The 23554-nt window shown below is 36.1% G+C and overlaps 2 protein-coding genes across 5 annotated transcripts; one reads left to right on the forward strand and one right to left on the reverse strand.

The window, feature by feature from the left end:
- Positions 1-15923: 15923 nt before the first annotated feature.
- On the forward strand, positions 15924-20388 carry LOC107827610 (tRNA (mnm(5)s(2)U34)-methyltransferase, chloroplastic-like). Of its 4 annotated transcripts, none has more exons than XM_016654783.2 (7): positions 15924-16240; positions 16317-16383; positions 17053-17245; positions 18137-18210; positions 18431-18529; positions 18814-18942; positions 20031-20169. In XM_016654783.2, exons 1-6 carry the CDS (start codon positions 16018-16020, stop codon positions 18935-18937), a joined length of 780 nt encoding a protein of 259 aa, XP_016510269.2. In that variant the 5' UTR covers positions 15924-16017; the 3' UTR covers positions 18938-18942; positions 20031-20169. The 4 variants fall into 4 exon arrangements, with proteins under 4 accessions (XP_016510269.2, XP_016510265.2, XP_016510266.2 ...); XM_016654779.2 differs by having other exon boundaries at positions 15925-16240; positions 18374-18529; positions 20031-20388; XM_016654780.2 differs by having other exon boundaries at positions 15925-16240; positions 18374-18529; positions 20041-20388.
- Positions 19843-22081, reverse strand: LOC107827609 (transcription factor MYB58). Its single transcript, XM_016654778.2, has 3 exons — positions 21898-22081; positions 20933-21062; positions 19843-20479 (listed from the first exon to the last, which is right to left on the reverse strand). Exons 1-3 carry the CDS (start codon positions 22034-22036, stop codon positions 19843-19845), a joined length of 906 nt encoding a protein of 301 aa, XP_016510264.1. The 5' UTR covers positions 22037-22081.
- Positions 22082-23554: the final 1473 nt, after the last annotated feature.

A 23554-nucleotide genomic window follows, 5' to 3' on the forward strand; every position in this document is an offset into this window, starting at 1 on the left:
CAAAATATTATTAGTTATAGTTACCTTTTTATATTTTATAACATAATAGGTATTTATTATATACCCTATTGTTGAAGCGTGAAATACGTCAGTTATATTCTTTCTCTCTCTTTCGTCTCCCTATCAACAAGATTCGCAATCCTCTCTCCTCTCCCTCAAATCTCTCTCCCTTTTCCATCAAGACAGTCATCGTAACAGTCTTTTTTTTGTGGCGATAGTGGACTTTATAAAGCAAAGAGAATAGATATGTGTTTAGTAAAGCACCTATTTACTATAGCAGCTAACTTCGATTTAAGGGAATGGTTCCCACCTAGTCGAGGATTCAAAATTTGTTCAAACTTCTTTCAGGTCTAGAAGATCTGGTCTCACACATTCCGGAAGTTTCTGCTTATTTTCTAGGTTTATTTCTCTCCAATGGACGCCTGCCGGTAATGAGTTCATATAGAAACACCCCAAGAGTCACCGGAGAAGATTTGAGGGCCGGGTTTTTGTTCGGCTCCATTTTTAATTTTAATACAATATATACAGTATTTTGCTTGGCCGGAAAATGCCATCTCCAATGAACTTTCCTATCTTCTTTGCTACTGAGTCACATACAATGATACAAATACATTGTATTATATACAAATATACTCAAATACATTATATTTTTGTATAAATAAACTATTTTTTCGCATGTATTTATCTATTCCGAAGGTCTATATTTTTTAATACAGCTGAATGTCATTGTTTTTGTATTTTTTTATTGTTTGGATACAATCGAATTTAATACGGTGAATTGAATACAATGTATAATAGTGAATAATGAGTATATGTGAATTAAATACAATATATATATATATATATATATATATATATATATATATATATATATATACAGTATTACACTAGAATCGAATAGAACGGTATACACACTATTTCTTGATTTCTGTTGTTTGAATACAACTTAATTTAATATAGTGAAAGTGAATACAATTCAATATTGCGCTTTCCGTTGTTAAACACCTGTAATCACTATTTTTTAGGCAGATTACCTCACTGTATTTATAAATACATTCGTGCGAATACATGGAATACAGGATTAAACAACTGTAATCCATGTTTTTAGGCGGATTACTTCACTGTATTTATAAATACAATCGCGTGAATACATAGAATACATAATTAAACAGTTGTAATCCCTATTTTTTAGGCGGATTACCTCGTTGTATTTATAAATACAGTCACGCGAATACATGGAATACAACACATTAGCAATGAAAATTTGTAGAATTGATTTTGTTGAGTTAAATTATGAGTAATATACGCTAATTGATCATCTTTTCGTTATTAAATATTTGGACTCACTACTTATTAGGCGAATTTCGCGACTATATTCACGAATATAGTAGCGCGAATACAGCGAATATTGTCGCACATCTGGACTCCCCTATTTTTTAGGCGAATTTCAGCGTGAATACAACGAATACAGTCGTGTAACAACTAAATAGTAGCTATAGGAAATAATTATGTTTATGGTAGCTATATGAAGTTATAGCTACTAAACATTAGTAGTTTCTGAAAATTCTTCATTAAATTACTCCTTTTTGGACGGTTGATGGTAGACTAGAATCACGTATTTTAGTCATAGTTTGCACTCCAATTACTGCATTTTACTTGTGTGTTGAGCTTGGATGTTAGTTATTGCACTTATTATGGCCTTACAGGAAGTGATTTTGAGTTAAAAAGATATTCGGGAGCTAATTTGAACAAGTTGGAGTTTTGAAGTCTGAGTAAAAGCCCGAGAAATTAAACAGGAATCACGTTCGGTGGTCGAGGACCAAGTCTGGATGTCAAAAAGTGAGAAAACAAAAATTACTCTAAGAAAATTGTACTACCGCGATGCGCCATGCGTAGCGTGGCGCGTGGCGCTAGTGCAAAATTCCCGCAAAGTATAAAAATCAACTCTCTAAAGTTCTCCACATGCGCACCGTATGGGGCGCCGCGCATGTGCAATTTTTACAGAGTATTTCTCCTACTTCGACTTGAAAAGGATAGTTTCATCTGGGCTCATTCCTACATGGTATAAATACACCAAAAATACGATTTTGAGCGAACTTTTGACCTTGAAAGCTTTGGGAGATCATTGGAGGCTACAAGACACAGGATTTCATCACATCTACATCAATTCAATATGGGAGTTTGGATTGTAATATTAGATTGATGCTTTCTTATTCTTTAACTCTTTTGTGACAACTCACTCCATAATTATGGAGTAGTTTACATTATGGTTTGGCGTGATGTGGTGACTTGGTTATTGTTTATGGGTTTGATTATTGCTTAATTGCTTGAATTTATTGGAAGAGCTTTAACTCTAGTTGTGATTTTATTCATTATCTATTTTGATTGGAAGAGGAGCATAATATTGAATACTGTCGCAACGCATGCCCTAATTTATTTTGGTACTTCTTTAAAGTAATCGGACGAGCTTTTTGAGTTACCGTTTAAATTAAGATTGAGAAATATTCGTGAGAAGTTTCTATTGGATCATTCCTACCAATAGATTCTTGCAAGTATCACCGTACTTCACATTAATTTATTTGAATATTTAGATTTAATCGAGAGAGGACTCTGAATCGAAAGAATAAGCTAATCACTTATTGAATTCATGAGAATCGATAGAACCTCAATAGTGAAATATAACAGTATCATATACATGATAACAACCTTGCACCTATCATGTCAAAACCCTTATTTATCACATTGATAAGAAACCGACTTTGCTAATATCTTATTTGTCGTAGTCAATTGTCAATTGCTTTACGTCAGTAATTAATCATAGTTCGTAATCATTTAACTCAAGTGTTGATCCTCTTGAATAGTAATTTAGCAAGAAATTACTCGAACATTATTTAAATCCAATCCATGTAGAGACGATATTTTACTATACTATCTTTAATTAGCGAGCATCAATTTTATGTTGTATTTTGCGCTCGTCAAATTTTGGCGTCGCTGTCGGGGATTGGCAATTAATAGTTTTCAAAATAGTTATTAGTGCTAATTCAGGAATTTATTTTTATTTTATTCTTCACGGGTTTCTCTTCTTTGTGCAGGCAAGGTTAAGTTCGTGGTGTATGACTCGATCTTCTTCAAAAGAAGTAATACCCTACAAACCGGAGATAGAAAAATACCTGCGACAACTTAGGAAAGAGAAAGAGCTCACCGGAAAGTTCTTGGGGCAACCTTCAACCCAAGAACACATGGCTAATAATGGTGACGATGGGGTAGATTTAGCTGCAAGAGGGGTGGCACAACATGGAGAAGAAGCTATAAGGATAGCAGATGAGGCAGCTCGTAGAGTTGCTGAGGAGACCGTAAAATATGATAGGGGTCGAAGATTCAATCTAAATCGACCCTTGATTGAAGATCATTTTGAGAATGCGGTACCCAGGCCTGGTAGGGCATTGGGTGATTATGCCAGACCAGTTTACAATCAGGGACTGTCCAGTGTCAGACCTCCGCTAGTAGCAACAAATAATTTCGAGTTGAAGCAGGGCTTGATTCAAACTATTCAAAACAGTTGTGTCTTTAGAGGGAAGGTGAATGAAGATCCTAACATTCACTTGATGGATTTTGAGGAAATCATGAACACATTCCAGTACAACAGAGTGTCGAAAGATGCAGTCTACCTAAGGGCATTCCCCTTTTTCACTGGAGGATGACACAAAGCACTGACTTCGTAGCTTACTAATGGGGTCAATCAGGACATGGGAAGATATGACAAAAATATTTCTTGACAAATACTTCTCAGCTACAAAAACAGTGAAATTCATAAGGGAAATTCACAAATTCTACCAGACAGACATTGAAGCGGTTTTCGAAGCCTGGGAAAGATTCAAGGAGATAGTGAGGAAGTGTCAGCATAATGGGATTGAATTGTGGATGAAACTCCAGGACTTTTGGGATGGACTGACACCTCCCTCACGGTGAACTCTAAACACTGCAGTCGGAGATCTTTTAATGAAGAAGACTCCCAAGGAAATCATCACCAGTTTGTGATTTTTGTGGAATGGGTCATCCAACGCATGAGTGTCAGCCCCTGGCTGCAGATGAAGTGGTATATGTTGTGGGAAGCCTTGATAGAGGCAACTACCAGAGCGGTAATAATTTAAATTTTATGGGACAAAGGCACCTAAGCTTTTCTTGGAATTCACTAAGTGGTAGCCTGAACTCATGGCAGCAAAATAACTTTAGACCCCAGGGACAAGGAGCTCCGGGCTTTCAAAATCAGCAAAGGTAGCAATATTAGCCTCCATGGTCTAATCAATATAGTATGGAATATCTAATGAAGGCTTTCATTATCAAGAAAAATGAGAGGTTTGAAACTCATGGCTCAGTTATACGAGAACATGGCGCATCTATAAAAGAACTGGGCACGGCTGTTCGAAACTTGGAAAAACAGGTTGGACAACTAGCTAATCTATTGTCTGGGAGGGTTCTATGAACTCTTCTTGCTGATACTGAAAGAAATCTAAAAGAGACAATAAATGCAATGTCTTTGAGGAGTGGGCACGTATTGGAGGATCCCAAGGCAAAACAGAAGCATGAGTTGATTGAAGGACGGGTAGAGATTGTGGAGGAGCAGAAAAAGTATAACAATCAATAAGGTGCAGTGGTGGTAGATGATGGTCTGGAGAAAAAGGGGAAGACTAGAGCTCATAACAAGAAGAAAGGTGGAATTTCATCGGATAAGGAGATTGAGGAGAGCAAATATATGCCTTCTCTACCTTTCCCACAAAAGTAGAGAAAAGTGAAGCTTGACAAATAATTCGGTCGCTTTTTAGAAGTGCTCAAGCAGGTACATGTGAATATACTTTTCGTAGAGGTGCTTTCGCAGATGCCAGCTTATGTTAAATTCATGAAGGAGATATTGTCCAAAAATGAAAAGTGGAAGAGACATCGGTTGTCAAGCTGACAAAGCATTGTAGCGCCATTTTGCAAAATAAGCTCCCTAGAAAATGTGAAGATCTAGGGAGTTTTACTATATTGTGCTCTTTAGGAAGTACTAAATTTAAAAAATATTTGTGTGATTCATGTGCTTCTATTAATCTCATGCCTTTGTCTATTTTCAGGAAATTAGAGGGAGATATTGGAGAAATCAGGTCAATACATGTGTCTTTGCAATTGGCGGATCAGACAACAATCATACCAGAAGGAATCGTGAAAGATGTGTTGGTTCGGGTAGACAAATTTGTGTTCCATGTGGACTTCATTGTGGTGAACATGGAGGAAAATAGGGAGGTCCCTATTATTTTAGGAAGACCATTCTTGGCTACGTACAGAGCAATTCTAGATATTCAGGAAAGGCAGCTCATGCTTAGAATGAAGGTTGATCTTCAAGATGGAAGGAGAAAATGGGCCCTTGAAGGAGCAACTTGGAGAGAGTCAAGCAGATAAATGCGGGGTTTTCCCAAAGAAGGCCGAAAATAAGCTTTCAGCATGGATGTGTGCACTGGATCGGGCGTGCAAAGGATATCCCGACTTCGATTCAGCGTGCAAAGGATATTCCGACTTCGATTCAGACCCCGACTAGATGAACCAGGGAAGTTTCCTTTACCTCTTACTTTTTATTTGTGTGTCATAGGGACAAACCACAATTTAAAGTATGGGGTGGGGAATGCATATATATATATATATGTGTGTTTGTAATTGCTTCTTTTTCTTGAAATTTTTTTGACTATTTCCGACTATGGATTTCCTCGGCTGTCTTCTTGAGGGATTAAAGTCGAAGAAAAAAATGTTAGACGTTTATTCGTGTTTTGTTTTCTTAGGTAGTGTAATAATTTTCCCTTTGTTTTTCTTTGTGTCGCGGTTCTTTTTAAGGGTTTTACTTGAACCGCGTGCAGTTAGTTTTTTTAGTAGGAATAGTGAAGTCTTATGCTATGTATTAAATGGAGATGACTTTCCTTGACTTTGTTGCGCCTCGAGAGCAGTGAGTGCCTTATTTGTGATACCCAGACTTAGTTCTTGACTCTTAAATAAGTACCTTAAATTGTGTGATTGTAACGTTGCTTAATTGCTTTGACTAGAGAGTCGTGATAAATTCGATCTTCAGTGAGTTATGTGTCATAATGTGAGTGAGGTTTTTATTGATATTATGTGCATGCTAGTGATGTCTAGAACTTTCCCCATGTATTTGCAAAGTGAAATAGTAGTTTTGTTTAGTCTAGGAAGTGACATAAGTATTTTTTTGTTGAGCCACATATATGCTTTTACCCACCTAATGAATGTGTATCTTAGTTAGCCCCTTTGAGCCTGTAATCATATTTCTTTGGCAACCACACTACAAGTTTGATCCACTTTGTTTGGATTGACCATTTGTTTGAACCTTCTACTTCTCTTGCGCACTTGAAATTGTTATGAGCTTGTGAAAGCTAAAGTCGAGGTATGGTTGGGTTATTGAGTGGAACTATTAAAAAATGAGAAATGTGCATTGTTTGAAAAATTGTGAGAGCCACTTGTAGGGAATTGAAAAACAAAATGAGTTTGCTTAAAGAGAAAAAAAAACAAAAATCAGAACTTAGAGAAAAAATGGATTCCATGCTAGTGGTAGTTCTCATGTTATTTGTGCTTAAAGATATTGGGAGCGTGATGCTATTATATATGAAGGTTGGGGTTTGGTTCAACATAAGCGTGGGTTTGAATTGTTAATGTATATGTATTAAAGTGCTTAGGGAGATGTGGTCATTATATCCAAATCTATCATACCCGTCCCGCAGCCTACATTACAACCAAATTAAGTCCTACTTGATCATTGACTAAATGAGCTCAAATTAGTAGAGTACTACATTACGGGCAAGTCTATGGTATGTTTTCTGTGGCATATGAATATTAATTATGAGAGTGGGTGAATTCTTTCTATCTTGAGTCTTAATTGTTCTTGAAATTTATCGTGTGAAATTAAGTTGTCTGATATGTATCAAAGTGCTTAGGGAGGTGTGGTCATTATAACCAAATTAAGTCCTACTTGATCCTTGAGCGAATGAGCTCAAATTAGTAGAGTACTACACTACGGGCAAGCCTATGGTACATTTTTTGTGGCATATGAATCTTAATTCTGAGAGTGAGTGAATTCTTTTTATCTTGAGTCTTAATTGTTTTTGAAATTTTTCTTAATTATGAGAGTGAGTGAATTCTTTCAATCTTGAGTCTTGCTTAGGGAGGTATGGTCACTATATCCAAATATATCATACCCGTCCCGCAACATACATTTCAACCAAATTAAGTCCTACTTGATCCTTTACTGAATGAACTCAAATTAGTAGAGTACTACACTAAAGGCAGGCCTATGGTACGTTTTCTGTGGCATGTGAATCTTAATTCCGAGAGTGAGTGAATTCTTTTATCTTGAGTCTTAATTATTCTTGAAATTTATCGTGTGAAGAGCTACTCTTTATTGTTTGTGTGAGGGCACATAATTTGCGAAGGTGAGGTAAAGTCTTTTACCTCTGTGTTAGAGTAAGTGAGCAGGTTGTGTAAAATACGTGGTACTTTTGAGTCGAGTCATGAGACTAGGATGTTATGATATGGTGCCAAGTCAACTTTAAATATTATTGGCATGATGTGTTAGGGAAGTTGTTTGATAAGAAAGTCGTCTCTTTGTGAAGTGCGGTTTGATTGCTCGATGACGAGCAATGGTTCAAGTGTGTGGTGTCGGTTGTCCATCGTGTCAATTAAAAATCCACGTTGGAGTTTTTTATTTAAATAAATCAACTTATCCTTCATATTAATGTCTTATTCTTCCTAAAACCTCCATATCTGTAAGATCTAGGGTTTAGTTAAAGAAAAATAAAAAATTATGCTCTCTTCTCTCCTCATCTGCCTTGCTTTTGGTTCATATACAATGTTACAAGGAAGTTCTTCGTCTCATATTAGATGCCACTATGGTATGATAGTTAGCCACTTAACTTCCACAAGTGTTTCTAATCCTGCAAGGAAGTTCTATAAATGCCCCAGGCCTAAGGGTTGTTGTTGATGATGTAAAGCTTAAATCTTGTATGAAATAAGCTTTTAGTCAAGTCTTACGTGTGATTTCATACTATTGACAAATTTATTCATGTGGGTATTGGGAGTGGGAATATGAAGTTTACCCAGATTCACCTATAAATGCACTATGAGAATTGGGTGTTGTTAAGTTAGACATGGAGAAATTGAAGTAGGAAATAGTTATCACAGAGGTTACAAACCATTCTCAAGTGGTTAAAGTTTCAACATTGGAAGAAAAAGTATCAAAGATGTCGCTCCTTCTCCAGATTTCATCGGCACTTTTTCTGGGTTTCATTGCAGCTTTAATAGCGAAATGATTGTCTTAGGAGTAGTATATTTATGTTGTTTCTTGTTTTGTTATGTTAGTTCTACTTGGTGTCAACTTGTATGTGTTTAATAGTTTAAACTTGTTTGTGTAAGTGTTTAATGTTACTGCTAGTGACCATTATGTTTGGTTTTAACTTATTTATGTTAATGTTTAATGTTACTGCTAGTGACCATTATGTCTTGTTTGTATCTTGAAAAAACTTTTAGTGCAATGAATGTTGGTTTGTAAATCTGGTATGGATGAATTATAACTGGTTGAATACAGGGAAAATGTACTGTTATATGGACAATAAAGTCGCATCTGGATATAATTTCAGCAATATAACTCAAGATATATGCTAACATATAACATCCATTGTCAATAATAATTTTAACTAAAAAATTCAAACACATAAATTTATCAGCAACGTAATTCAACAACATTCAATAAGAACTGCCAAAAACTGTGAAGTGCAATTACATGGACAAACGGGATGTCGCATTAGAACCCCAAAACCTGTCACCACCCAGGTAATAATATAACATCTATTGCAACGGTTAAAGAACCTAAAACTAAGTTAACAGTATTGTCACATGCGGTAATTAGATTACATTAGACACCAAAAACTGTCACGACATTCACATGTTCAGATTTGTGAATTGCCATTTCCTTTTCTTGCCATCAACTTGATCATTCTTTGTCTCTATGTTAGGTTTCATATTATAACAACTTTTCCTCCCCATGTGAGATTCTTTGGCGAGTATGAAAGTTGTGTTGGCTCACTCACACCATTGGCATCGCCAATAAATTTGATAGTCCTTGTTCTAGTTGGTGTCCCAACTTGCTCCCTCATTTGGAGTCTAGTAGTTTCCTCTGACACACTCCTTGGAATTAGAGGGGGTCTGTTTTGTCAAATTATGGATAATCAAAATCTGAAAATGTGGATGCACTGTTGATGGATTGCTTCCTTGGCACAAATGGTGTTGGCATAAACCTGTATTAGGGTTCTACATTGCTACTGGATTGACTTGCTTGACTCAATTGACTGAGTTGGGGTGCTGTTAAGTGCAGTTCTTCTTCAACGGTTAGCCTTGCATAAGGTATAGATCTGGTCATGCTCCCATCATTGTCTTCATCAATCAATAATATTGGCCTCTTCATTGTCTTACCACCGCCTTTTGGTTGTTTTCCTTTAACAGGCTAAAAAAAAAAAGTAAAAGCAATGACAGTAAAAAGCAATTAGGTTAAAGTACGATTGTAGTAGAATTAGATTACCTTTTGACATCCCCTTAAACTGTGGCCAGGTTGTTCACATGTAGAACAAGTCACCATCCTTCCTTTTCTATATTGAGACCACTCCCCTTACCTATTAGTTGCCTCATTCTTTTCTCTAGTTCTCTTAATTTTAGACCTACCAGCCATATTCACCATCACTGGTGGCTCCATTGCATGAGCTGGATCTATATTCCAAAACTTCTCTCATCTAATTGGTTGTAACTTATGTGAATAAGTTAATAGAAAAAGCCTCCTTAGTGTACTACCAATGAATCTCACTCAAAGGATCTAATTTCTTATAACAGTGCCCTAATAGCATAAGGACATGAGATTCCATTTAGGTCCCATGTCCTGCAAGTGCATTTTTTCAACTCTAGGATCACTCTGTGCTTTTCAGGTCCTTCATCACCTCATAACCAAATTTTCCATTGAAGTTAACAGTACATTTTTGTGCAATCTATAAGAACTGGTTATACAACTTCATTCTTTGAGGACTAAACTCTCCTGCCGATGTCATCACATTACTTTCATGTTCTCTCAACATATTCTTCACTGTAACCCTTATGTCTTCAAGCATATATGTAATAGGCTTGTGCCTAGCATTCAATATCTAAGAATTGAAGGACTTTGTTAAGTTATTGTCAACTTGTTGGTTCTTGCATACTGTTTCAAAGCACGATCTACACCGTGACTTGGGAGGATAACTCAACAAGTCTCCAATGACTTTTTTATTCAACTCCCCTGAGTTCTTCAATTGGTCCTTAAAATCTTCATTATAACTGCTCCATGAACACCGCCAAAAGTACTTTTTCAACTCCCAACATCCCATCTTTTGCACTAGTTAGCCTTTATGTACCACACACAGTATCTATGGTATGCATCTGGAAGGATATCTTACATTGCCTCAACCAAGTCCTAGATATTAGTTGATAAAAATAACATTTAAGATATATTTAAAACTGAAAGTAATAATTAACAACAAAATTTATAATTTTGGAAAAAGAAAAATGCAGTACCTTCTGCATGTCTGACTTAAATATGAATCCTTCTCCCAACTTGAGGTCTAAAAAATGCTTCAGCAAGGTCAAGAACCAATCCATGTAACTTTTGTTTCTTTTTTCGTAATAGCCCAAGCTATAGGATAAAAATGCTTCATTGAGTCAAGAGCAACAACAACTAAGAGTTGGCCTTTTACTTTTACTTTTACTTTCAACAACAAATTTATAATTCTGAAAAAAAAATGCAGTACCTTTTGTAGTGAAAGTGTCTCTAAGTCTTCAGAATCATAATCTCACTGGCAACTATCATCTTCACTTTCATTTGAACTACAATCAGTGGCAGCCTGATTATCTACTGTGGATGATTTAGTGTGATCAACAATATTAGGAACATTAACACCAATTTCACTATCTTCAATAACAAACAGATTAATGATGTTGAATTGGTCTGAAACAAAATACTGTAAAGTCCTAATACCCATATCCCCATCCACTTCATAATATTTATCAGAAGGACAACATACTATTAGTTGTTGAACACTAGCATATCCTAACTTGGAAGTATACTCATCTACTATATATATAAAAGACAGGAGGTCAAAATCATATTGTTTCCTTTCAGTTGTGTACCAATTTTCTTGAATATACCACTTTTGGCACCCAAATCTAGTCACATACGTAATGGAATAAAAGGTCTACATTAACCATCTCTGGACTTTGCAGAACAAATAATAGAAAATGATAAGGAACAAAAAATAAAAAAAGTACATAAACATAATTAAATAACATTATGGCTGTCAATAAGAGGGGCCACATAATTAAATAACAAATTAAATAGAAAAAGAAAATCATACAACACTCCTTCCAACTAGAAACCAATAGAAAATGATAAGGGCAGACACATGATTCAGACAAAGTAAAATATAAATAAATTAAAAATATTTGTGAAGTCTCACACATTGAAGGAGATAGTTGTCTGATCCTCAATAAAAAAAAAATGGGGGACCATATTATAAAATTAAGAAATCAGTAATGTCCCACCTTCTTAAAGACACATGCATGTCAAATTAGGGACTATATGCCCTCGTTTCTGCTACAAACAACAATAATAATTAGTGAAATACCATTTTCCCAAAAGATATATAACAAACAACCACTCAAAATCATAAAGTAAGATACTTAAGCTCTAGGACTCGTGAAACCCTAAACCTAAACTAGAAATAATAATCCCACAAACAAGCCCTAACCCACAAACCAGAAACAACAAAAGCTAAAAAACCGATGAGAAGTGGAATGAAGACAAACATGCAAACAAAAAGAATAACAACTGTACTGAACAAAATAACTGGTAGCACCAAAATCAACACAAATATTTACATTCTTAAGACCTAACCAGATAATTGTCAAGATACAAACAAAAACACCTAACAATAGTAACACAAACCCTAGAACATAAATCAAAATAAATACAAGAAATGAATAAAAAATAGAAGAAGAAAACGAAATCAAAGTTTAATAGCAGTAGAAAAGTTGTACCTTTGAAGAATGTTACAGCCAAGTCGGTACTAGAACTTCACGCCCTAAATTGCCTATCCATTTTGCCCTCAAAACAATCGAGAATTATGACAATCTTTCTATAATAATCAAGTTGAGGGTTTATATATAAATGAAGAAAACGGGTATGGGTAACGGGTCACGAGTTATTTAGTAATGGATTGGGTTAATAATTTTTACCGTGTCATTTTAAATAAAGCCTAATTGACACGGTGGGCAGCCGTCCAAAAAAGGGATCATTTAATCAGGTTTGTAAACGGTAGGCCTTTAAGTGGGCTCAGAGAATGACAGGGGACACTTTTAAACTATTAATTGAAGTAGAGGGGTATATCAATACCTTTTCCCTAAAATATTTGAATTTTAAGATACGGAGAATGGTCAAAAATATCCTTCTACTATTAAAAACTATTTATAATTACCCTTCATTATACTATTTGGCTAATTTAGTCCCCACTGTCTTACTGTTAGCCATATATACCCCTCATTTAACAGAAGAGACATGTGGCTAGCTTATATGCCATTTGGAGCATCTGGATCACCCGACCCAATACTCGACCCTAAGAATATATCCTTATTCTACATCCCCTCATCTAAATTTATTTTTCTGTCATGTCACCGGTGAAGTTCACTTGTTAGCATATAATGGAACAATGTATGGTCAGATTGAAAGTAGCTATGTTCAACGCCAACCTTGGATAGTCTGCTCGTGAGATTCCTTTAGATCCTATATCAAACCCAACTAGTGATGCCGATGTTCTTCCCATTCTAACTAGAAAAGCTAGCTTTTTGGGGGGTAGGGGTGATTGGATTTTGCTTAGATGGAGTATTAGAGTCTAGACGTGACCTAGGTAGCTAATACTGCTCATGATACATAGAACAAAATTGCATGTTACAGAAAATATTGTTATATAGCAGTATTTGATGGGTGGGAAAACTATTTATTTCAATAGGTGCGCCTTCTTCTCCACCATCACCTCCCTTGCCCCTTCGACTCATCTCCATAGCCACCGCAGTGAGAAAGAAACTCACCTTTTTCACTCATTACCACTCTAAAAATTTGCCAATAACAATTAGATTTAATCCTTTGCTCTATTGCTCCCTTCTATCATCCCCACTTTTGCTCAGAACCCTTTTATCAAGAACCTACCGAATTTCAAATCAAACTCAGATGTTCATAACTCTACATTTATATTTTTGGTTTAGTAAATGTTGATAGAACAGTGAAAGTATGGATCTTGAAGTGAATGGGCTTAATAGTCGTATTGATTTCTCATTAGAAAATGACAATCGTATTGTTAATTCATCTTCCTTTCTCTCTTCTTGGAGTCTTGAAGATTACCATTCTTCAGGTTTTTGTTTTTTTTTCCTTTTCATTTTTTGTATTTTTTTATTGTGATGTTCTTTATTTAGTCTTGAAATTGTGGAATAAAAAATTATTTATTTTTGACAACAATTGACAGAGAGGTGTAGGGGATACAACAATTGAGGGTTTCTTATTTATGGATAGGGTTTCTAATTCGGATATTAAGGGGTTGGGTACGGGGGGAAGGGCCGAGTTTAAGTTAAAATAAGGATTGAGTATTTAAATGGCTTCTAAGCTTGCCACATGTCTCCTCTGTTAACTGGGTACATATGGCCGATAGTATGACGATGGGGGCTAAATTAGCCAAATAGTATAACGAAGGGTAATTGTAAACAACATTCAATGGTAGAGGGGTATTTTTGGCCCTTTACCGTTTAAGATATTGCAATTTTTACTATACTCATGTTTTATGTCATTTTCTTAATCATTAAAACTTAATATCTTTCTCATATATCCATGTGATATCTCCCGAGGAAAAATTCTGAAAAAATATTTTTTTTTTGTGAAAATGATATTTAAAAATTAGAGTTGTGTTTGGAAATGAATACAATATGTAGTTTTTTTTTTAAAATTTTTGTGAGTAATTTTTGTGAAATTTTTTATAAAATAGTATTTTGGAGTTTTTTAAAATTTTTGAAAAATTCGGAAATTCAACTTCAAGTGAATTTGAAATTTTCATGGACAAATACTGATTCCGAAAAAAGTAATTTTTTTTTGAAAAAAGCGAAAAAATTCTTATGGCCAGACCGCCCCTAAAATTTTCAAAGATAATTTATTCGGAACAATATCTTACACCTTATTTCCCTCATCCATGAATTAAATTCTACCTACATATCCGGTAGTTCTTTTAATTTTTTATTATTGTTATTATTTTCTGTTTATATGAATTCTTCTTTTTATATGCTTTTCTTGAGCCGAGAGTCTATCGAAAATAATATTTCTACCTTCACAAGGTATGGGTAAGATCTGTGTATACACTACCCTTCCTAAATCCCACTTATGTGATCATACCAGATTTTTTATTGTTGTTGTTGTTGTTGTTGTTGTTGTTGTTGTTGTTGTTGTTGTTGTTGTTGTTGTTGTTGTTGTTGTTGTTGTTGTTGTTGTTGTTGTTGTTGTTGTTGTTGTATATCTAGTAATTTTAAATCTCCTATATTTGATTTCTTCACTTACTCAAAACATCCAACATTCGGAAAATAATCCACTCCTAGAAGTGCTAATTCCATCAAATTTAACTTTGAAATAGTATTTAACTTAGTGAAGATGAAAATTTCATTTCTAATAAATTTAGAGGACTAAAAGTGCTTAACAATATATTTAAAGGATGTTTTAAACTTGGGTTTTTAGTCAAAATTGTCTCTTATCTTTGGGAGTCTAACTTTATCCTTTATTTATTGTCCTAAGCACTTATTGTCCTTTAAATTTGCTAAACTTGAGCAGGTTTAGTCCATTTAACAAAAGACCCAAAGGGAGACCTAAAAACTAACAGTGATTTCACCGAGTCAACTGTGTAAAGAAACTTTCAGTACTCAAATTTTGTAGAACCGATGCAGTGAACCTAAACCTGTTTAACGGGCCGGGTTGACCCGGTTTCGGACCGGCCTAGACCAGTAGTAAACCGGACCAGCCCGGACTGGTGGAAGGGGGCTGGGTAGGGCTGGGTTTAGGGGGTTGGTCAGTATATATTTTTTTACCGGTCAAACACGGTCAATGAAAATTACTGTTGAACCGGTTAACTGGCCCGATCCAGTTGAGAAAAATAGTGACCGGGCGGTCACCAATCCTGGCCGATTACCGAGTTTTTAAAATCGGGCTTAACGGGTCCGGGCCCATCCGGTAAAAAATTGAACCGGAACGGTTCCGGACCTAAGGGCCCGGCCTGGCCTACCCCTTTGTCACCTTTAAGATTGCAGAAACAAGTGTGACAATTTTAAAAATAAAAAATAAAAAAATAGTCGTTGAACCGGGTCGGTTAATCGGTTCAACAGTAATTTTTATTGACCGGTAAAAAAATATATACGGACCAACCCCAAATCCCCCAAAACCAGCCCTACCTGGCCCACTTCCACCAGTCCAGGCTGGTCCGGTTTACTACTGGTCTAGGCTGGTCCGGAACTGAGTCAACCCGGCCTGTTAAGCAGGTTTAGGTTCACTACATCAATTCTACAAAATTTGAGTAGTAAAAGTTTCTTTACCCATTTGACTCAGTGAAATCATTGTTAGGTTTTAGGTCTCCCTTTGAGACAAAATTTGAGTCTTTTGTCTCCCTTTGAGTCTTTTGTTAAGTGCTTAGGGCAATAGATAAACGACAAAGTTAAACTTAACCCCAAAGATACCCAAAGATAGGGACAATTTTGGCTAAAAACGCTTTTAAACCTACTCAAAACATAATGGACAATTGTTGTCATAAATGTTGAATGCCAAACGCTGCCTTACCAAGCATGATTTTGAGTTTATCCTTAACGTGACCGGCAACTGCTGTCGATTCGCTGCAAATGAATCTCTTCTACTCATATTCTTCGCTCTTAGGTCGGAGAATGGTGAAATGCGAATGGAACCTAAAACACTATATTTGTCCCTCATTATCTCCATTGAAGACAAATTGTAGAAATATAACAGTATTTGCGAAGTCGTCGGAGTCCAATGGTGCTTCCATTTCAGTAGCTGGAGCTGACGGTTCTTGGTCGAGCTCTGTTTCCCGCGAATCCCCCATTTCAGGTTTTCTTTTTTCTTTTCTTTTCACTGTTGCAGAAATCAAGTAATTTATTTGTGACTTGTGGTTTGATTTTCTCAGGGTCTATGGAGCAAGTAATGGTGGAATATGTATTTGGGAGAAAAAAAGCTACTGAAGTTGCTCACTAGTAGGTACTCCAATCCCTTTTTGATTCAGCTATTTTAGAGCCTACGTTTGTGGTTCAACATTAATTGGGTACATTTTCCTCCTTTCAACGTGCAAAAGAGTTCCTTTTTCTAAGGGGAACTTTATGTCGTTTGATATTCTTGCAGAAAATTTTCTACTTGCAAATTTGGTTGGTCGCAAGTATAATGGAATAATTTGTTTTATGCTGTGAGAAACTGCTCAGCGGGATTAACCCTTTGTCATTTGAATAGATTCGAATGAAGTGCCATCAATAATAAGGTTGATAAATTACTTGTAATTGGTTTTTTGATGAGTGTTTCTCTTATATTTTTCAGCTATCAACTTGAATTTTGAACTCTTAAGTTCTGTTTCGGAAGTTCCTTATTCTGTATATTAAACTTTTGACTACTTTAATGTCTCGGTAAGATACATACGGCCAATCTCAACTTTCTAGAGATTGATGCTTAGTTGTTGTTGTTGTTGTTGTAATGTCTCAGCAATTGCTTTGTCTTTGCACTTTTAGAAGTTAAAGAAGTTAAAGTCTGCATTGTCTTGTTTTGAGTTTAATAGCTGTATGACTATAGTAGACCATAAATGGTGGCTTACCTCTTTCTATAATTGGTAATGTCAAGGGTATTATATTATTTAATCAGCGCATAACCCCTGGCAGTGTTTGGAAGCAAGTTGTGCAAAAAGGGGATGCAGTTGTTGATGCCACCTGTGGAAATGGGTATGATACTTTGGCACTATTGAGAATGGTTGCTGATAACGCAGGGAGAGGTCGAGTTTATGGCATGGATGTCCAGAAAATTGCTCTAGAAAGCACTTCATCCCTACTGGACCAGTTTGCTAGTCAAGATGAGGTCGCGTTTATTGCTTCTGCTTATTTTGTATCTCCGGCCCTAATTAATGTTGACATTTTACCGAATGATCCAATAAGTAGATCATCCTGACTATGTAGAAGGAAGCTAGAGAGAATGGTGGTTTGGATACATATTCCCATAAAGCTGAAACTCCATTTGGTTTAAAGCTATCTATACCTTATGATCTAAGCATATAGTTAGCCAAACAGTTGCTTGCTTTATATTGTATAATCTTACTTTACGATATAATGCCAGCCTAAAAGAGTGAAGTTGTCTGTCTCAGGCTCTCAGCCCTCACTTCCACTTTTCCCACCTACAAGAGGCCAGTTGTGGTGTCTTGCCTGGTAACTTACATCCATCTCCAGAATTACTAGAACCAGCCAAAATCACTAATGAAGTAATGTTAGTCTTTTATACTGCAGGGACCACTCCCTCTGCCACCCAAACTCAAGGCTTCCCGTAGCCTTTTTTCAGTCCAAATACAACTGATATAAGATGTAGTATAATTTTTCTCATAAGTGTGCTTATGAACAGTGAAGCTCACATAAGACTTCAATTGGAGAAGTTTGCAAGCTCAATCTCGTTAGTGCTTACCCATGGGTGAATGGATTTAACCATATTAACCAATGTCTTGTGGGGTAGATAAATATTACAATTTCATTCTAGTTCATGAAAATGTGATGAAATGGATTTAGCATCCAGGAGGAGTCAAATGGCAGCTCCTGTTTTCTTTTCTTGACATTCAACTGTTTCTACCTACAAATTGTTATCACATGATCATGCCTCTGACTTTTCTGTAATCATGCTCCTCTCTTCCGAAAATGATAGTTTTTCTTCCACGTCATGAGTTATACATACATTTGAAGCACATCTGTTGTCCTTGTCATGCAGAAAGAACTTGTTGAGCTATTTGTTATGTGTCATAGTCAAATGGAGGACATCGTGCCGAATGATGTAGCTGTAAGGTATTCTTGCTTCTCAAAAGGATTTTAATGGCATACACACTGAGTGTATACATCATCTAGTTTCTGTGAAGTGATCTTAGTGACAGAGCTGCACCTATTCTGTCGTGATCTAAGCATTGCAATGATCACCTGCAGTTCTTTTTTGGCCCAATGCTTGTGTCAGGTTAGTTGCTTTCAACTTGGGTTACCTCCCTGGCGGTGACAAAAAGCTCATTACCAGGTCTGAAACAACTGTGCTTGCATTAGAGGCTGCTAAGAGAATCTTAGCACCTGGCGGACTCATCAGCATTGTAACTTATGTGGGCCATCCCGGTGGAAGGTGAATTCTTGAGCCTTATGTTCATTTTTCAGCTGAAAGTATTCCCATTTCTATTGTTTGAGAGTCTTTGTGTAGCCGCTTGCTGACTATATGTTCAAGCATCTTGACTATGTCAGTTCGATAGCTTTGAGTCAATGGCCTTTCTCATCATCCAAATGATGACCTCTGTATAAGCAACGTAGCTGTATGATTATCATTTGTTTATCATTGCACGTGTAATGGTCTTCTATTTCCAATGGTTCTATACTATGTTACAAAAATACTTACATTTGTTTATCATGTAGGGAGGAGTTTGAGAAGATTGAAGGTTTTGCTTCCGGATTACCGGTTGAGAGTTGGAACTGCTGCAAACTACAACTGTTGAATCGCCCACTAGCTCCCATACTGATATTTTTGTTCAAAAGATAGGACAGGTATTATGTGTTACCGTAATGAGACTTGGTATCATGTTTCTGAGGTTACATGCCTAGTAAGTTGTAAAGGTATATCAGAATGCTCTTTTCATGCATTATCGTAGTAGATAGTGCTGCCTCTGTCGTAGCCTCGTAGGAGTACTACCTATACATCAAACAGCAGCTGTATAAATACTTGTCCTCATTTTTGGCAGTAATGCCGATCTCAATTCTCATTTTAGGGAATGCAGTGAAGTCCCAAAGACCCAACCGTAGAGTTGGTGATATATTATTTTCAATTTTTTTTTTGGAAATAGATTTTTTATTTCCAATTCCCATTGTTGTATAAACTTTAGGGAATGCACGCAAAACTATTTTGGGCAGTTAAGGGAACATTCACACTAGTCAATATATTACTGCTAGTTTTTGCATATATATGCTTCATAGATTATCACAAGTTAAATATAATACAAGAGGTAGAGAAATCAACTCTCAAGTCTAAGCGCTTAAATCTCAAAGTATTACACTTAGAAGACCATGAGTGGTGTGATGAGCCTAATTGAACTACTCGATCGTGTCGCTCATGCACCATATGTACCACTATATGTTAAAATCCTCCCTGAACTATATTCGAAGTTGCTACGACATCAAAGGTAAGGTGTGTCGTAGCAATTTCGGGTATAGTTCAGGAGGATTTTATGCATTATCCCCTTTAAATAACAACAAGATGACTGAACTGAGCTGCCAGTAACTAGTGTCCCTTTATTTCTAGGTAAGAAGACAAGCGAGTTTTAGTTCTAGATGCAAAATATTACTACTACTATACAGTCTTTTTATTACTTGGGCTAGCTAATTAGTATAGTAGGAGTAATAGATACTATTGATGTATAAATGGAGGTGAAAAAGGCCTAGCTGTAAAGACTATACTTGCATGGTGTTATTTTGGTCTTGTGAGGTAAAACCGTCGCAACATTCATAATAATTAGCTCCAGTATACGTAGTAGTAGTAGTAGTACTAGTTTGAGTTAGTCCGAGTTCAATTTCCAAGTATCTCAACCACTTTTGGCATTCATCATATTTATCTGACGAGCTTTCATGTGTATAATGAGGCGCCTGCAGCTGAGACTGATCAGAGTGCAGATTGATGTCCAGTACTTTGGAGTAGTCTAAATCAGGACTCAAATCAGTATCCAACATGTCCCAAAAATCAATATCTGCCCCTGCTGAATCTGATGGTATTTCATTAATCACCTGATCTTGGTTGTCGCGAGCCTCTGCTGCGCGAACGTGTTCAGTACTCAAGTTGCAGAGGTTTAATGAGCCATAGGAAGAAGTTGGAGAGCAAGAACCTGCTGCAGATGCTGTGGCTTCCTCAGTTAAACTAGTAGCAACATCTATGTATTGGCCCTTATTGTTGGTTTCAAATGCTTCTTGAGTAGTAGTAGTGATCATGATTTCTTTCTTCAATATCCCTACTCTTTTCTTTAAATGAGTATTCCATACATTTTTAATCTCGTTATCAGTTCTTCCAGGCAAATAAGATGCAATCTTTGACCACCTGCAGTTATTAATGCATGTGATTAGTGGTGGCAAAATTGATTAAAAAAAGACCGTTATCCATCCATATTATCCACTAAAAAATAGGTTGGATAATGAGCTTTTTAGAAACGGATCAAATATGGATAAAAATCATATTATTCACTTAGAAAATAGATTATCAATGGATAACTATGGGTTTAACTTTTACATTTGTAAAAATTCAAATTGGGGATTACTCAAGCTTAGACGAGTAATTCTTCCAAAAGTGATCATATTTAAAAAGCTATGGATAATATGATTACCCATATTATCCGCCGATTAATTCATTTTCTATTCGTATTAAATATGGGTCGGGTTAAATAATTTATTCGTTTTTGCATTACCCGTTTTCAATCCGACTCACATGTTTGTAACCCTAGATGTGATAGAATAATTTCAGACCAAAGCAAAGACAAAATTTATTTGTATATACCTGTTCCCCAAAGAGTCATGTAGTTTAATTATGGTGTCTTCTTCTTCTGGAGTGAAATTCCCTCGTTTTACGTCAGGTCTCAAGTAGTTAATCCACCTCAACCGGCAACTCTTTCCACACCTCAGTAACCCTATATTGTGAATCAACAATATTGACATTAATAAAATGAGTTTACCTTCCTAAAAGAATTTTTACACTATCCGGTCACTAAAGATACTTTATGTACACGTCCATAAAAAACGAGAGTAATTATATGATGTTACCTACTACAAGCCTACAACAGGTTAAAAGTACATTGAATGTTATAAACATTCTTTATATTACCGTGTATATAAGTTAAATTCTTTAATTTTGAGATACTATTGGAGGATAATTGGAGGATAATGGACATGCTATGTACGGAACTACTTTCTAGCCCGGTGCACTAAGCTCCCGCTATGTGCGGTGTCCGAGTAAGGGTCGGACCACAATGGTCTATTGTATGCAGCCTTACTCTGCATTTCTGCAAGAGGCTGTTTTCACGGCTCGAAAGTCGAACCTATGACCTCCTGATTATATGGCAACAACTTTACTAGTCACGCCAAGGCTACGTACGTAGGGGAACTATACTCTAGACCGGTACACTAAGCTCCCGCTATGCACGGGTCCGGGGAAGGGCCGGACCACACGAGTCTATTATACACTGTGTCTTACCCTGCATTTTTGCAAGAGGCCGTTTTCACGGCTCGAACCCGTGACCTCCTGATCACATGACAACAACTTTACTAGTCACGCCAAAGTTACGTACGTAGGAGAACTATTTTCTAGCCCGGTACACTAAGCTCCCGCTATGCGCGGGATCCGGGGAAAGGCCGGACCACAGATGTCTATTATACAGAGTCTTACCCTGCATTTTTGCAAGAGGTTATTTTCACGGCTCAAACCCGTGATCACTTAGTCACTCCTAGGGGAACTACAAATCTTACCAGCTTGTTTGGGGAGGGATCGCCAGTTGCCATGGCCATTTTTTTGAATGAATGAAATAAGCTTCAAATCTTCAGCAGGAGTCCATGGCCCTTTCTTCACCTTACTTTTATCACAACAAGGTGCTCTTCCTTTACCCATCGATAATCTTTTTCAGTAGTGTTGCTCTTATAATTAGTCCTAAATTCTCCCGTCTATATATATAACTTGCAATTCACAAATGTTGGTTTTGTTTCTCACCTCTCCTTTCCTTTATATATCTTTTACATATGTCTATATCTCCACGTAGTGGGATAAAGGCCAGATATATATATTCATAAAGATGTCTTAATCTATGACAAAATTATGGAAAATGAAGTGGGGCCCTCTTAAGAATTTCCAGTGTGATAAGTGGACCGGAATATTCACTACTTTTAATTTACTAGTATTTGCAAATTCAAAAATCGAATTTACTAGTATTCCCTTTGTTTTCTAATAAATCGATTCGACTTAAACATTTGTTTTTCAACGTACAACTGTAGTGAGATGGTTAGATAGAATCTATTAGTGCATCCTTAATTCGTTCTAGTGTAATAGACAAGTCTCGTGAGACGAGCTCGAGGCAGAAAGCATGCACGGGGTTTTGAACTTACAACCTTCAATTTGGAAGATCTCCGGCTCAACCAGCTCGACTACAGTTGCTAGCATATCCATCTACTATTAGTAATATCAATTTCAGGGTTCCTTTTGTTTAAATCCATTTTCTTTATTGAAGTAATATTACTTCTTACTATAAGCTAATTAAAACCTGTTAAATTTTACATCATAAAAAACAAAATTGTGCGGCACGAGCAGTTCATTTCCATCCTAACAAAACTCAAAATACATACTGCAACATCATATATAAATGATACTAGTATTATTGCTCTGCCATGAAAAAGTACTTCCACAATTATCGATATAACTTTGATTAAAATTAATTCTTGCGTTAATTAATTGAAGAGAAACCGTCATTAACTGAGGTAGCTCTGTGCTAAACTCGGTTTTACATTAATTTGGTTCAACTAGAATTAATATTTTGTAAATAATGGATGCAACTGATTTCCAAGAACAAAGTTAAAATCTAAAAAGTCGGCGAATATATAATATTTACTTCATTCATATATAATAGTATATATTTAACCACGAATAATCAGTATATAATATATTTATACCAGCTAGGAAAAATACAAGTTTTTTGTGTAAAAATTCCAAAGAAAAACGAGATATTGCAATCCACAAACTAATAAGGATCTCTCCAAATAGGTTAAATTATTTCCTCCTTAATTACAAGTAACAAAAAAACAACACGTCTTATTCTGTTGAGTCGTACTTTTCAAAGATTAGTCTTAGATTATCTTACCTACATTAGACCAAGAGAGGACATCAAATTCTTGAGAAATTATTTGTGTTTCACACAGTGATTGTCACAGTTAGGTTGGTAGGATTTTCTAAAGCGTTGAACGTTTGTACATCAACATATTCCTACTTTTTGTCCTATTTTTAGTGCTCTGCTTAACTTAGGAGATCATGCATCCTGCTCAGTTGCGGAGCTACCGCTTTGATTACGGGTTTAGTCGAACCCAATTTTGTCTACATACATTTGATATTTGTCTTAAGAAATTCATTGTATATATACAA

This window comes from Nicotiana tabacum, chromosome 12, assembly GCF_000715075.1.
Source record: "Nicotiana tabacum cultivar K326 chromosome 12, ASM71507v2, whole genome shotgun sequence".
Taxonomy (NCBI): Eukaryota; Viridiplantae; Streptophyta; class Magnoliopsida; order Solanales; family Solanaceae; genus Nicotiana; species Nicotiana tabacum.

What these genes read in the sequence shown, in the direction of transcription:
- LOC107827609 (XM_016654778.2), bottom strand. Translation starts at nt 22,036, where the DNA reads ATGGGTAAAGGAAGAGCACCTTGTTGTGATAAAAGTAAGGTGAAGAAA. An exon ending in ATCCCTCCCCAAACAAGCTG is followed by an intron (nt 21,063 to 21,897) that starts GTAAGATTTGTA and finishes TTCACAATATAG; the next exon opens with GGTTACTGAGGTGTGGAAAG. An exon ending in CATGACTCTTTGGGGAACAG is followed by an intron (nt 20,480 to 20,932) that starts GTATATACAAAT and finishes TAATAACTGCAG; the next exon opens with GTGGTCAAAGATTGCATCTT.
- LOC107827610 (XM_075227010.1), top strand. Translation starts at nt 16,018, where the DNA reads ATGAATCTCTTCTACTCATATTCTTCGCTCTTAGGTCGGAGAATGGTG. An exon ending in CCGCGAATCCCCCATTTCAG is followed by an intron (nt 16,241 to 16,316) that starts GTTTTCTTTTTT and finishes TGATTTTCTCAG; the next exon opens with GGTCTATGGAGCAAGTAATG. An exon ending in GTGGGCCATCCCGGTGGAAG is followed by an intron (nt 18,530 to 18,813) that starts GTGAATTCTTGA and finishes TTTATCATGTAG; the next exon opens with GGAGGAGTTTGAGAAGATTG.